This window comes from Mustelus asterias, chromosome 9, assembly GCF_964213995.1.
Source record: "Mustelus asterias chromosome 9, sMusAst1.hap1.1, whole genome shotgun sequence".
Lineage (NCBI taxonomy): Eukaryota > Metazoa > Chordata > Chondrichthyes > Carcharhiniformes > Triakidae > Mustelus > Mustelus asterias.
In genome coordinates, this window is record NC_135809.1 from 91,054,005 (window position 1) to 91,068,811 (window position 14,807).

At 42.3% G+C, this 14,807-nt stretch overlaps 1 protein-coding gene across 1 annotated transcript in view; it reads right to left on the bottom strand.

Annotated features, from left to right (window-relative positions):
* Positions 1-1,409: 1,409 nt before the first annotated feature.
* tsg101a (tumor susceptibility 101a) overlaps positions 1,410-14,807 on the bottom strand; it is a 61,484-nt gene continuing 48,086 nt past the window's right edge. Inside the window, exons 8-10 of the mRNA XM_078220518.1 lie at positions 12,856-13,058; positions 11,945-12,184; positions 1,410-1,743 (exon numbers count right to left, since the gene is read on the bottom strand). Of these exons, the coding sequence (XP_078076644.1) occupies positions 1,654-1,743; positions 11,945-12,184; positions 12,856-13,058 (533 nt within the window). The 3' untranslated portion in view covers positions 1,410-1,653. The remainder of the gene's footprint in view (positions 1,744-11,944; positions 12,185-12,855; positions 13,059-14,807) is intronic.

Below are 14,807 nucleotides of genomic sequence, written 5' to 3' on the forward strand. Positions count from 1 at the left end.
AAACCAGAGGACCGCATGCATTCAAATTTACACTGACATCAATTACTGGCTTCTTACCAATCCCAGGTTCACAATGTTACAAAACCAATTCACCTCCATGTTGACCAGTACAAAGTAACTAATAAATCTCCTTGTAAGTAATGTTTCATAATAAGTGTGATATCGATCCTACGATATGGACTCCTTCCGTCACTATTAATGTGTTTTTAGATTTAACCCTATTTCTATAGACAGCAGTATGGGAAACAAATGGTCTGCGCTCTAATTTTGAATGATGTTGACCTGTTATTTGATATTTTGCTGTATGTTACCCTTACGGATCAGTAAAGTTACAGGACATAGCCAGCTGCAAAATCACATTAGAGACCAAATATATTTAGAGAGACAAAACTGAGGGACAAAAGTGAAAGATTTAGAATGAGGGTTCTCTGGTGAGAAGAGCTGAAGCAGTGCTGGTATTACTATCGATGGCGGGTAAAAGGTGTGGAGGAATAGAGTTACAGGCCTGAGCCAAAAAAAACAATCAATGGGCAGAGGTGGGAGCAGTATTTGAGAACTGGAGTATTAGGTGAGGCCAAGATACTTGAAGGGAACATGGAAGATCATAAAACTCAAAGCAATAGCCACAAAGGCAGTAGGAACAAAGTGCAGTGAGAAAGTGCAACTTGCATGGCACAGAACGTAAGCAAGAAGAATTTCAGACAAGTTGGAGTTTATGGAAGGAATTGAAGAAATTGAGTTGAGATGACAAATATTGGTAAGTGTTGAGGAAGTGATTGGGCAAAGGTGAATCATGTTGCTGAAGTGGAAGGAGCTCTGATAATTTACTAAGTTGTGATGTTTGAAGTTCAGATCGTTAGAGAATTCAAGGTTTTGCATGCTCAAGATTTAGTTTGAGTGTATAACCTAGGAGGCTGATGGTGTAAGTGGGCAGTGGCCTGAAATGAATCTGCTTTACTCAACATGGAATTGGATGACATTTTCACTCATTCTCTGTTCAAAAGTGTACTGTTTGGACTGACATAGGGAAGTCCCACAGAGCTGGAGAATCATATGCTATTGAATCAAATGGTATAGCAACAGAAAACTTGTCACTTCCATCTATTCAAAATAATACGGGTCAAGCATGTTCATTGGTACAGTCATAGGACAGTAGATCCGAAACAACTCCTTTCACACAGGTTTTTAAATCCAATTTCCCCCTCTGCCTCTTACTGGGTAATGGGCTGTCTGACCTATTCCTTCTATTTCTGGAGGTAATGAAGTACATTTCGACATCATGGCAAATGTCTTGGATAAGGAGCGAAGCGGCTTCATCAAAGACCATGATCAAAGTGACTTTTTTTAAAAACTGCAACGATTAAAAAGAATAACTTAGATAAAATTCCCCAACACAATATAGCTGTCAATATGTTTGGAATTTAAAGAATCTTTATTCCAATTCCTAATTGCTGCTCCTGAAGGTTACAGGTAAATACAAAGTCCCTCAACAAAAAAATCTTTTTTAAAAGGAAAGGAAACATCGCAATCAGAAAGTCAACATAATTTAGTTGGAATATGCAATAATTTAGTATTTTTCTATGAAACTGGTTAACTGCAAAGACAAATGAGAGAAAGTAAGTCAGACCTGACTCTATAGTCACAAAGAATGGCTCAGTACAAGTCACTAAGACCAGCTGTTTTTCTTGCTTTCTGCATCAATGCTCGAAGCTGGAACTGTTTACGAGACAAGAGTCGCACGTGCTGTGGAGAGGAGTAAAAACAATTAGTGACTTCTGCAGTGGTATTGAATTAGAAAATTGAAGTCTGCAAACTGTGGTTCAAAAGCAGATAGTGTGTTGTATCTAGTTAGAGGGGTAGGCTGTTCTTAAAATCCCTAGAATGGCAACTGAGCTCATCACATGCTCCTTGTATTTGAGATGAAAATTCTCCACTGGGACTCAACTGTATTTTCAGTAAGTTTGTCCCAGTTACAACGGGGGATCTCAACCTCGAGCAATAAGGCAACAAGCTATAGAATACAACTTTTATTTGTCCATTATCTGAAATAGTAAAATAGCATTGACACATTGTAAAATACACAGTAATTAACGTAATTGCACCCAAGTTAGGAATATTAAAAAATGCACTGGTTGTGAACTGACAGGACACAGCTTTTCCTGGATGTTATGTGGTGGTTTAATGCTGACCATTCATGGAGCCTCCTGAGCTTATTGTCCCAATTCCTTCTGATGGAATGCTCAATTTAATGTGCTTTTTTAAACTGATAAAGCTGCCAAACGAACATGTGAATAAATAAAATCCACAACATTCTTGTATTTAAATTGACTGGTTTGCTACATCCCTTGGGTATTGCCCAGAAACAATGGACATGAAGGTTTCCCTGCGGTTGTGCCTCCAGTTACTTCTGACATGGCAAGCCTCCATCAGAAGGACACTTGCATTGGTTTTCCATACTTGCGTTAGAAGCAAATGTTTTGGCACTACCTGGAGGATAGATAGTCCTCCCAGCTGATGTGACAGTGGACTTCCTAAGGACCACACAGGTCCATTGAACAAATGTGTACATCACTCTACAAAGATTGAAAGCTCAGCTGCAAGATGGACCCTGCACCATGTATTTAAAAGGTCAAAACACCAATGTGTAGGTAGATTAATTTTGAAAAATATCTGCTGTTGCGAAGTGCCTGGAAGTAAGGTGGAGTGTTTTTGTAATTGGTGGATTTGGCAGGAAGTATTGCTGTGTCTTCCCTATGATGGCAGAATATTAAATGACCTGTCCACACAAAGACTGCAACAGGTCTGGGGGCAGCAGTGGCACTACCCAAGTTTGTAGCATGAGGTGGAGTAAAAGCTACAGAAAGGGGTAGCTGTGCACAATGTCCCCAACCAATTCTGTCAGATTCCTTCATGCTCTATAACAAAGACAGGAAGCTGTTTAGCAGATCTGTCAATGCACCCAGAATTTCAGTGTGCAGGCTTATCTAGGGCTTATCTGCATGCTGTCCCATTGAGGTCTTCATCTAAGTCCCCAGTGACAGAATTCATCTGTGGCCACACCACCTGGTGAGCTGGCAAACCGTCCTTTAACTCCTGGTGAGACTGCAGCCCTCACATACTGGTGATTTACCATATATGAATGCTAATTCTATAATAGTCTCTAAATGCCTATCTGAGCTGATGATCTCGAGGGCCAGAAGAAGTGATGGGGCCACTTTATCGGTGCTGTGCTGCTGTTCTCCTACTCATCCTCAAGCTGCTGTGACTGGCCAGGGCAAAGTTTTTGGGTATCTGGAAACAGAAAATCAGATTGATGGTGGGTGAAAAGCAAGAGATCCTTGTTCACTATGCCAGATCTAAAGATAAGAGCCAGCTGGGAGTTGAGAAGTGGTATTAAGCAGGAACATACTGCCCCATAATGTTCTTAGCAACATCAGATGACTGATTCTAGTGCCGCTGGTCCTATGATGCCAAGAGTGATGCCAAGAGTCTCTTGATAGTGGTCAAAAGATGCAGGTGTTCTTGTCCTTTGCTGGTTCTACTTTACTCCCATCTATTGGGTGCCACCTTGTCCTTCAAGAGAGAGAGAGGGCAGAAGCTCAATGATTGTATGTCACTGTTTTTGGTTGTTGTGCCTGCCATAGCTAGAGGCAGTGAGAGGTAGGTGTGAAGCTAGCAGCATTGGTTGGTGGGCAAGCGATCAAGTGGAGTATCTGTTGGACCTCAGAGTCAAGGAGTGCTAAGGTGGGTGTGGTGGTGCACTGGAAATAGTGACTGAGGAGGGGTTGTATTCACATTGGGGCTGTTTGAAGAGTACAGATTGGGTAGTGGTTGCGTACATATTAGGGCTACTCATACAGTACAGATTGAGATGGGGTTGTATTTGCGTTGGGGTTTTTCGTACAATACTGATTGGAAAAGGGTTGTGTACACATTGGGGCTGTTTGTAGGGACCGTACAACAGGTGTGACCTCACCAATGCTCTGTAAAGTCGTTGCAAGACTTTCCTACTTTTATATTTCTTAAACAAGTCAGAGGTGGGATGAATTGGGACGAGTGAAGGGAGAACAAAAGGAAGGTCAGTGAAGGGGTAAAGCAAGGATAGATTGAAAAGGATGATAATGCCATGCATGAGGTGATAGTAATGGGACAAGTAAAGAAACAAAAATTGGGTCTAGAGGTGTGAATGAGAAAAGCAGTCATCGGCAAAAGCTGCCATCCAAAAGAAAATGGAGCATGCACTATGATCTCTAATAGTTGAGCTCAATGCGGAGTCTGGAAAGTTGTAAAGTGCCAAATTGAAAGGTGAGATGCTGTTTCTCAAGCTTCGGTTGAGTTTGTAGTGTAGAAGATCAAAGAGAAGATGGCCAGTGGGAATTTTGCACAGAATTAAATCACAGATGATGGGAACCTGGGAGTCAAGCTTGCAGACCGACAAGAGGCATTTTGCAAACCAACCACCCACTCGAGATTTTGCTCTCTTCAATGTCTCTCCCTTCCCAATCTGTACACTTGCTTAAACCTGTTAGGTCTCTAATTTTTTCCTGAGAAAAGGTCACCAACATGACACTTGAATACTGCTTCTTTCTCCACAGATGCTGCCTGACATTGAGTATTTCCAGCATTTTCTGTTTTTATTTATTTCTGATTTAAGCTTCTGCAGAATTTTGCTTTTGCATTGAATTATTTTGGTCAGGCACAGATGGAGAATACAGCCTCTGACTTGAAGAACCATAGTCCTGTTATATCTGGATGGAACCATTAAAGCAGAGAAATTATTCTGTGGAGATGCCTTACGAATAGTGTCTAGGGAAACACCTGTATACTGACCAATGTGTTATTTATGTCACAAACAAAACAGACTGTGCGTTTTGCTCAGTGGTCGTGTTTACCTAACTGAAGCTTATCTAAATGTTTTGATACAGAAAGCAAGCTTCAAGACAAAACATTGCAAACATCGAAGTTAAGCAGAACACAGAAACAAAACAAATGTCTGCACTGTCAATTTCTCAATTTCTAAAACTCAATTTAGCATAAACATCAGCATTTTTTTAGGATGGTGGAAGAGAGGGATTTAGAATAATGGATCTCCCAACAGACCATCACAATTACAAACCTTAACAGCAACAACATGTCACAACTGTCCAAAACCAGTGAATTACCAAACATTAAGGTGAACCCAATGAAAGTTTAAAGTTTATTTATTAGTGTCACAAGTAGGCTTACATTAACACTGCAATGAAGTTACTGTGAAAATCCCCAGGTCGCCACACTCCGGCACCTGCTCGGGTACAGAGGGAGGATTTGGCATGGCCAATGCACCTAACCAGCACGTCTTTCGGACTATCAGGAGTAATCTTCCCAAACAAATTTGTCATCCCAAAATATTCAATTCTTCAAGGGGGGAGGCGGTGGTGTAGTGGTATTGCTGCCGAACTATTAATCTATAGACCCGGGGTAATGCTCTGGGACCCGGCTTCAAATCCCCCAAGAAATAAAATCTGAAATTAAAAGTCTAATGATAGCCATAAAATCATTGTCGATTGTCACAAAAACCCACCTGGTTCACTAACGTCCTTTAGGGAAGGAAATTTGCCATCTGCTGTGGCCTACATGTGACTGCAGATCCAGAGCAATGTGGTTGACTCTTAAATGTCCTCAGGGATGGGCAACAAATGCTGGCCCAGATCCACATCCCATGAATGAATCAAAAAAGGCTAACTATGAGGCTCACTGGGGCAGGTAATGATCATCGTGGGGACAGTCTTCAACTTCTGGTGCTTCTCGAAATGCTTCTACATCACCTCCAACACAGTACTGTGAACAACCCAACTCTGTACATAACCTCTCCCCAATCTATACTGTACAAACATCCCCAATATGTATATAACCTTTTCCCAATCTGTACGAACAGCCCCAATATGTACATAACCTCTTCCAATCTATACTAAACAAACAGCCCCAATATATACACAATCTCTTCCCAAACTGCGTACAAACAACCCCAATATATGCACAATCTTTTCCCAACCTGTACTGCACAAACAGCCCCAATATGTACACAACCCATCCCCAATCAATACTGTTCGAACAGCCCCAATATGTACATAACCCCTCCCCAATCAATACTGTTCGAACAGCCCCAATGTGAATACAACCCCTCCCCAATCAATACTGTTCGAACAGCCCCATTATGTACATAACCCCTCCCCAATCTGTTCTGCTTGAGTGTTGTTGGAGCTGCACTCATCCAGACAATACAGTGCATTCCATCACACTCCTGACTTGTGCCTTGTAGATGGTGAACAGATTTGGGCAGTCAGGAGGTAAGTTACTCACTGCAGGATTCCTATCCTCTGACCTGCTCTATTTATCTGGCTAGTTTCTGGTCAATGATAACCCTCGGGATGTTGCTGGTGGCGGATTCAGCGATGTTAGTGCTAATGAAAATGACAATGCTTTCTGATCAGTTCTGAGAGAGCAGCTGGACTGTAATGATATTCCCTTCCAATCAGTATTGTGAACTTCACTGTGTACACAACCTCTCCCAATCAGTACTGAGAGAACAGCTGCACTATAGATTCTCTTCTCATCAGTACTGAGAGAGCAGCTCAGAACATAAGAAAGGACTAGCCCACTTGGCCCATAACTGGATCATGGTGGTTCTTTGATCCCAATGCCACCTTTCCCCAGTAGCCATATCCCTTGATGCATCAAGGTTATCTAGAAACCTATCAACCTATGCTTTTAACATTCTCAAAGACTGAGACTCTACAGTCCTCTTGGATAGAAAATTCCAAGATTCACCAACCACTGACTGACAAAGTTTCTCCTCATCTCAGTTCTAAATGGAGAAACATTCTTCCTGCATCAGCACTGCCAAGCCCTGGAAGAATTTTCTTCGATGAGATCACTCCTTCTTCTTCAATTTCTCCTCAGATGACATTGCCACCACCCCAGGGATTAGTCTGGTGAACCTTCATTGTACTCCCCCTGTGACCAGTATATCCTTCCTTAGGTAAGGAGACCAAAACTACACACAATACCCCAGGTGCAGTTGCACCAAAATTCTACAATTGCAGCAAGACTTGCTTACTCCTGTACTCAAATCATCTTGCAATAAAGACCAACATACTATTTGCCACCTTAATTGGTTGCTGCACCTCATGCTATCTTTCAGTGACTCACGAACAAATACCCAGATCCCTTTAGACTTTATACTTGCTTCCGAACAGTATGGCATGAGCAGCTCCAATGTGTACAAAACCTCTCCCGATCAGTACCATATGAACAGCTTCATAATCTCTCACCGATCAAAAATGTGACAGCAGCTGAATTGTGTACATAAACTCTCCCTGATCTGTAACTTATTAAAAGGTTCAATGTGTATACACTCCCTTCCCGCGATGCTCCAAAGTCCTTAATTTTCCCAAATAGGATTCCCTAACCATTTCATCTGTAAATCTATTTTGAAAATCTGAAATTCTTAGCTTAGCTGCAATTGTGAATGGCTGAGATATAAATGCTCCCCTAAATTGGGGACAATAATTTCCGTTTGTTAAAACAGTTGTTACAAACAGAGAGAGCAGAGAAACTGGGGATGTTCTCTTTGTAGTGAATCATAGAATCCTACAGTACAGAAGGAGGCCATTCAGCCTATCGAGCCTGCACCAACCACATCCCATCCAGGTCCTATCCCCGTAACCCCATACATTTTCCCCGTTAGTGTCAGGGGGATTAAGGGGCAACTTAGCATTGCCAATCCACCTAGCCTACAGATCTTTGGAGTGTGGGAGGAAACCGGAGCACCCGGAGGAAACCCACACAGATATGGGAAGAACGTGCAAACTCTAAACAGTGACCCGAGGCCGGAATTGAACCCGGGTCCCTGGCACTGTGAGGCAGCAGTGCTAACCACTGTGCCGCCATGCAGCCCCTGTTGGTTGATGGAAATTTAACAAAAGTTTTCAAAATCATGAAGGGCTTTGATAGAGTAAAGTCAGTAAACCCATTTTCAAGGGCAGAAGTATTGGTATCCAGAGAATGCAGAGTTAACATAATGGGCAAACAAACTAGAGGAGGGTTGTGGGGCTGGAAGCCATTACAACAACAGGGGGAGGCGAGGCCATTAAGCGATTTGAAAACAAGGAAGCAAATTTAAAAATCATGGCATTGCTTTACCAGCAGATCATTAAACACAGGAGTGATGGTTGAGTTAGTATGTGGGCAGCAAAGTGTCGGAGGGTAGAAAGTGGGAGGCCAGCCAGCAGTGTGTTGGAATAGTTAAATCTAGACATGACAAAGGCATGGTTGAGGGTTTCAGCAGCTGATGAATTCAATCAGGTGCAGAATTGGGTGAGGTTATGGAGGCAGTTTTATTGATGGTGTAGTTATGTGGGTGGAAGCTCATCTCACCAAGGTTGCGAACAGTCTCGTTTAGCCTCCAGATACTTGCTGGAGAAGGATGCAGTCAGTGGCAAGGAACTGTAGTTTGTGATGAGGGCCCCAGACATCAGTTTCAGTCTTCCTAATATTTAGCTGAATACTATTTCTGCTCATCCAGAATGAGATGTAGGACAAGCAGTCTACAATCTAGAGAGTGGAGGGGGTTAAGAGGGATGGTGGGGAGGTAGAGCTGGGTGCCATTGGTGTACATGTGGAAACTGATGCTGCGTTTTCAGATGATGTAATTGGGGACAGTATGCTGAATGAAATAGGAGGGGGACACCAGAGGTGGAGAATCCATTAAAGGTGATTCTCTGGCTACCATTAGACAGGTAAGAATGGAACCTGGCGAGTGCAGTTCTTTCCAGCTGGAAGACAACTGGCAGGAGTTGGAGGAGGATGGTGTGGTCAAACCTGCCACGGTTGCGGACAGGTCAAGTAGGACAAGGAGGGACAGTTTATTTTTGTCTCAGCTGCAGAGGATCGATAAGAGCAGCTTTGGTATCATGGCGGGGCAGAAAACTGAATGGAGGGATTCAGAGGAGGCATGGATTTGATAGGCAACAATATGGACTTGAAGAGGAAAAGGAAGTTGGAGATAAGACTATAAGTCCTAGGAGCAAAAGTAGGCCATTCAGCCCATTTAATCTGCTTCGCCATTCAACGAGATAGGACTAGTGTTTGCAAGAAAAGAGGGATCAAGGATTTTTTTTGTGGCGAGGGGTAATAAAGCAGATTTGAAGGAGAGGGGGCAGGAACTGAGGACAAAACACCATTAACAATATAATTTAATATGGGTGACAATAAAAGTTTGATGGCCAGCATTTCATTGGGAATAGGGTTAAGGGAGCAGGAAATGGGCATCATGAACACGATGAGCTCAGAGAATGCATGAGGAAGAAAACAGAAACTAGACAAATCCTCATCTAGAGAGTATCTTGTGAAAATATCTCCCCCACCCCAAAATAATTTTTAAAAATAGTTTTGTTGTACACAGTGGATAAGCCAGAACCAGAATAGAGTAACAAACGGAGATGTTAAGACAATACACACTAAAGCTAATTTGATAACACATCTGTGTGGAAGGAAAATTAACTCAGTAATAGTGGTTTTTTTCAATCTAATCTAATTTTCATTTATCATAAATCTACTTAAACCTCAACTACTAATTACACAACTTTCTAACAAACCAACAGCTCAGTTAGATCAAAGCATGTGCTAACAAGCTCAGACATGGTAAAGGAATTACAGTCCTTAGAGGACACATGGCAGGCACTTTACATACTGCAATATTTAATTACATTGATGTATTGTACAGAATATGGTCTCTTATCTCTCCCTGAAAATGACAGGAAAAAGGAGAACTACAGACTTTGGATGTATATTTCTCAAACATCCATTTTAGACAAACAACATCCCCTTTAGGCAAACATCTGCTCTCACAATTTCTCCCACGGAGGAAGTCGACAAATATCAGGGATGTTCACACAGCACTGTTCCCGAAAAGCCAGAGTTCAGACTGAGCACTGGTCACAATGTTGGACCGAGGGGGGGGCTAGTGGACCTCATTACAACAGATACAGTCCACTCACTCAAACAAGGCGCCAGCAAGTTTGGAACTCCTGCAGTTATTTCAGTCCGGGGGACTCAGGAATGTCTGTGACTGAGTTCATTCAGAGTTGGTATTTACATCCAGTAAGACAGCAGTGCAGAAACGCGATTGCTTCAACCTGTTCTGTAATTTCAGATTCAAGTTGTGAAACCATGTGGTTTCAACAATCGTTGTCTGCTCTCCATCCCCAATAAGAGTTTTAACAACACCAGGTTAAAGTCCAACAGGTTTATTTGGTAGCAAATGCCATTAGCTCCTTCGTCAGATGGAGTGGATATCTGCTCTCAAACAGGGCATACAGAGACAAAAAATCAAGTTACAGAATACTGATTAGAATGCGAATCTTTACAGCTAATCAGGTCTTAAAGATACAGACAATGTGAGTGGAGGGAGCATTAGGCACAGGTTAAAGAAATGTGTATTGTCTCCAGACAGGACAGCCAGTGAGATTCTGCAAGTCCAGGAGGCAAGCTGTGGGGGTTACCGATAGTGTAAACTCTTAACACAAAGCATTCAGGAAGCAGACTCCCATCATGATGTGTGATTCCTTCAATGTCCTTTAAACCAAAGCATTTCTGGAGATGAGGAAGATTCTTGTGCTTAGATCACCTTCTGCCGGAAATTCTACTTTCCTGCATCTATTAAATGCCATCAGCAGAATCCCAGTAGGTACCGTGTACCTGGTAGATGGTGTACCTGGTAGACTCATCGATCGACAGTTCCAACGCGCCACAGCGAAAAACCGCACCGACCTCCTCAGAAGACAAACACGGGACACGGTGGACAGAGTACCCTTCGTCGTCCAGTAATTCCCCGGAGCAGAGAAGCTACGGCATCTCCTCCGGAGCCTTCAACATGTCATTGATGAAGACGAACATCTCGCCAAGGCCATCCCCACACTCCCACTTCTTGCCTTCAAACAATCGCACAACCTCAAACAGACCATTGTCCGCAGCAAACTACCCAGCCTTCAGGAGAACAGTGACCACGACACCACACAACCCTGCCACAGCAACCTCTGCAAGACGTGCCAGATCATCGACACGGATGCCATCATCTCACGTGAGAACACCATCTACCAGGTACACGGTACTTACTCTTGCAACTCGGCCAACGTTGTCTACCTGATACGCTGCAGGAAAGGATGTCCCGAGGCATGGTACATTGGGGAAACCATGCAGACGCTACGACAACAGATGAATGAACACCGCTCGACAATCACCAGGCAAGACTGTTCTCTTCCTGTGGGGGAGCACTTCAGCGGTCACGGGCATTCAGCCTCTGATCTTCGGGTAAGCGTTCTCCAAGGCGGCCTTCACGACACACGACAGCGCAGAGTCGCTGAGCAGAAACTGATAGCCAAGTTCCGCACACATGAGGACAGCCTCAACTGGGATGTTGGGTTCATGTCACACTATTGGTAACCCCCACAGCTTGCCTCCTGGACTTGCAGAATCTCACTAGCTGTCCTGTCTGGAGACAATACACATTTCTTTAACCTGTGCCTAATGCTCCCTCCACTCGCATTGTCTGTATCTTTAAGACCTGATTAGCTGTAAAGATTCGCATTCTAATCAGTATTCTGTAACTTGATTTTTTGTCTCTGTATGCCCTGTCTGAGAGCACATATCCACTCCATCTGACGAAGGAGCAGCGCTCCGAAAGCTAATGGCATTTGCTACCAAATAAACCTGTTGGACTTTAACCCGGTGTTGTTAAAACTCTTACTGTGTTTACCCCAGTCCAACGCCGGCATCTCCACATCATGACTCCATCCCCAATACAGGAATATAATATGACCACTTTAGACATTCATATGTTCGGTGTACTGAGACCCTGTAAGAGGGGGAAGAAAGAGATAATCACATCAGTTCAGACTTTAATTACCTTCAAGAAGACTTCCAGGTCAATGACATCACGTCTCAGTGCTTCACCCAGGTAGAAAATGGTGTCCTCAATGGCATTCTCCTCTGCATAAAGATTAAGAATCTGTTTGTAGAGGGGTGCTGTTGGCACAACCACTTCATCAATGTCATTGTTTTCAGACTGACTTTCCATTTTCTCCAGTGCAATGCTCAGCTCATCGTCCTTTTTCCGTAATATTTCAATATTCTTGTCGACCTCATTCTGGGAAAATGATAAGCTTTGAGTCAATGAAAGCTCAAACAGTACAACAGCCAGAGCAATCAGAATTTTATAAAATGGTGTGCAGTAGATATATTACAGGAATATAACTTTTAAATCAAGGAGGTGGTTATTCATGAGATAAATTTCAAGATCAGGTGATTAATCAGAACTGTGCTTTGATGATGCTACCCTAAGTAATGCCCATATTAATCCAATAACTCTGAGGAAACCTTTTTGATGTATGGCATGTACAGTGAAGAAGAGGTTAGCAATCTAACAAAGCAATCATGAAATTGGACCCCAAGGTGTGAGGCAATCTGGAAAAGGAAAGGGGAAAGTTAAGAAATTTTCCTTTAGTCTGTAGCCAGGGTATTTTGCTGATATCAGCGTCATCAAACACGTATGCTGAGAGTGGAGTGATGTGGTATGTTCCAAATTATAGGTCACACTTCAGACATTAATTATTATACATACCGAGATTTAGATCTCTCTACAAAAAAAGGAGGCTCTTTCACCAATCACTGACCAAATACACACATGGAAATTAATTCAACGTTTGAGATGGTCTCTCTTGTCTGTGTCTTGTGGTGTTGATGATGAGACCTGTTACTATTATGTTAGATTACTGGCTTTGAAACACTTAGCAATTCTCTTCCGTGGCTCAGTCTTACCGTTTCTTGGTCCAACTGATTAACCATCGCCTCCAGCTTCTGGTGGCCTTTTTTTAAGTCTTCTTCTGTTCGTTTGAGGGCATCAAGTTCAGCCTGAGCACGATCCATTTCTTCTTTCATCCGCCAGCGCAGTTTATCACTAACTGCAGAGATCAAAGAAGCACGAATCGTGTCCTCAGTGATGGTGCCGTCTCTGGCAGGACCTGTAATACAAACTGTATGTTGGCCTAAACACCATGGAATCTGACAGATGGTTCAAGGAACTGTCGATAAAAAACATCGTTGCAAACCTCAATCTACTGTCTTTGAAATTTAGAGCAGATTGCAAAATTGCCATTTTGAATCCTCTTTATTAGTCATTTCAAAATTCAAGAGAGATGCAGATAACACCCGTTATTTTTCCATTTTGAACTTATCCTCGATTAACTCTTCAGAGAAGTGAGCGAAGATTCAGAAGTTTTAAGGCCTACGAAAGGCAATAAAGTCACTTTGACCGTTAAAAGCAGCACGTTGCAAGAAATGAAAAATTTGAAAACGATATGGTTGGCACAAACTTTTAGTTTCTAAACTGTGAAATGGTCAATATATAGAAAAAATAGTAATTCAAATACTGTTGTCCAAGTCAAGATAGAATTAAATCAAACACTGAAAGTTAAAGACATTTAAATAACTTATTTGTACTTTGTCAGTAAATTTCCAGTCTGACGAGAAAAGTACTTGCAAGAACTTAAGAAATAGCAGGAGCCTGATCCACCCATTCAATATCATTTACTAGATCTTGTCCTCAATTCCAGTTTCCAGCCTGTCCCCATAACTCCAGATTCTCTTATCATTCAAAAATCTGGCTATCTCAGCCTTGAATATCTATAATGGTCTAGGATAGAGAATTCCATTATAAAACTCTGATTGAAGAATTTTCTCCTCAACTACATCTTAAAGATGAACTCGTATTCAGAAACTATGCTTCCTTGTTCTAGATTCCCTCAGGAGGGGAAAGATCCTCTCAGCATCTATCCTGTCATGTCCCTCAAAATCTTACGTGTTCCAATAATGATGTGGAGTTGCCGGCGTTGGACTGGGGTAGACACAGTAGGTAGTCTCACAGGTCAAAGTCCAACAGGTTTATTTGGTAGCACGAGCTTTCAGAGCACTGCCCCTTCATCAGGCGAGTGAAGAGTTCAGTTCACAAACAGGGCATATATAGACACAAACTCAATTACAAAATAATGGTTGGAATTTGAAAGACTCGCATTCCAACCATTTTCTTGTAACTGAGTCTTTGCCTATATATGTCCTGTTTGTGAACCGAACCCTTCACTCACCTGATGAAGGGGCAACGCCCCAAAAGCTCGTGCTACCAAATAAACCTGTTGGACTTTAACCTGGTGTTGTGAGAATTCTCACTCACCCCTCTTTCTTCTAAACGCCGATGTTATAGGCCCAACCTCTCATCTTTCTTCATAAGACAACGTCTGTGGACACCTACACAATGATAAGTGGGGGAGGGGATTGCAGGCTACTGGAAAGAGGGTTAGGAATAGGAGCTTAATTTTTAAATGAATTTATAGTAAACAAATTCATGGAATGACTATGATTTTCCATTCAAACAAAAGCTATCACTAATAAATGTGCAAAATAAAGTTACTTAGAACTGCTGACTTTATACTCTGAGGAATCTCAATCGGGATTTCTGTACATTATACAGTGCTTTGTGTAAGAATGAGAAACAAGTGTCCTAGTGCAGTATTATACTGGCAGCTAGCTGAAGAGAAGTGTCTCAACCTTTTTTTAAGAGTCAGCAAATATAGAAGATTCCTTTCTGTTAACCTTAATAAGGCTCCCGATGCATGATCTGTTGGAAGCCAGTAGTCAGCTAAGGTTTCAGTTCCCGATATAGCACAGTGACATTAAGAAGCTCTCTCAATGGTCTTATGTTAAGTGTTTCACCATAT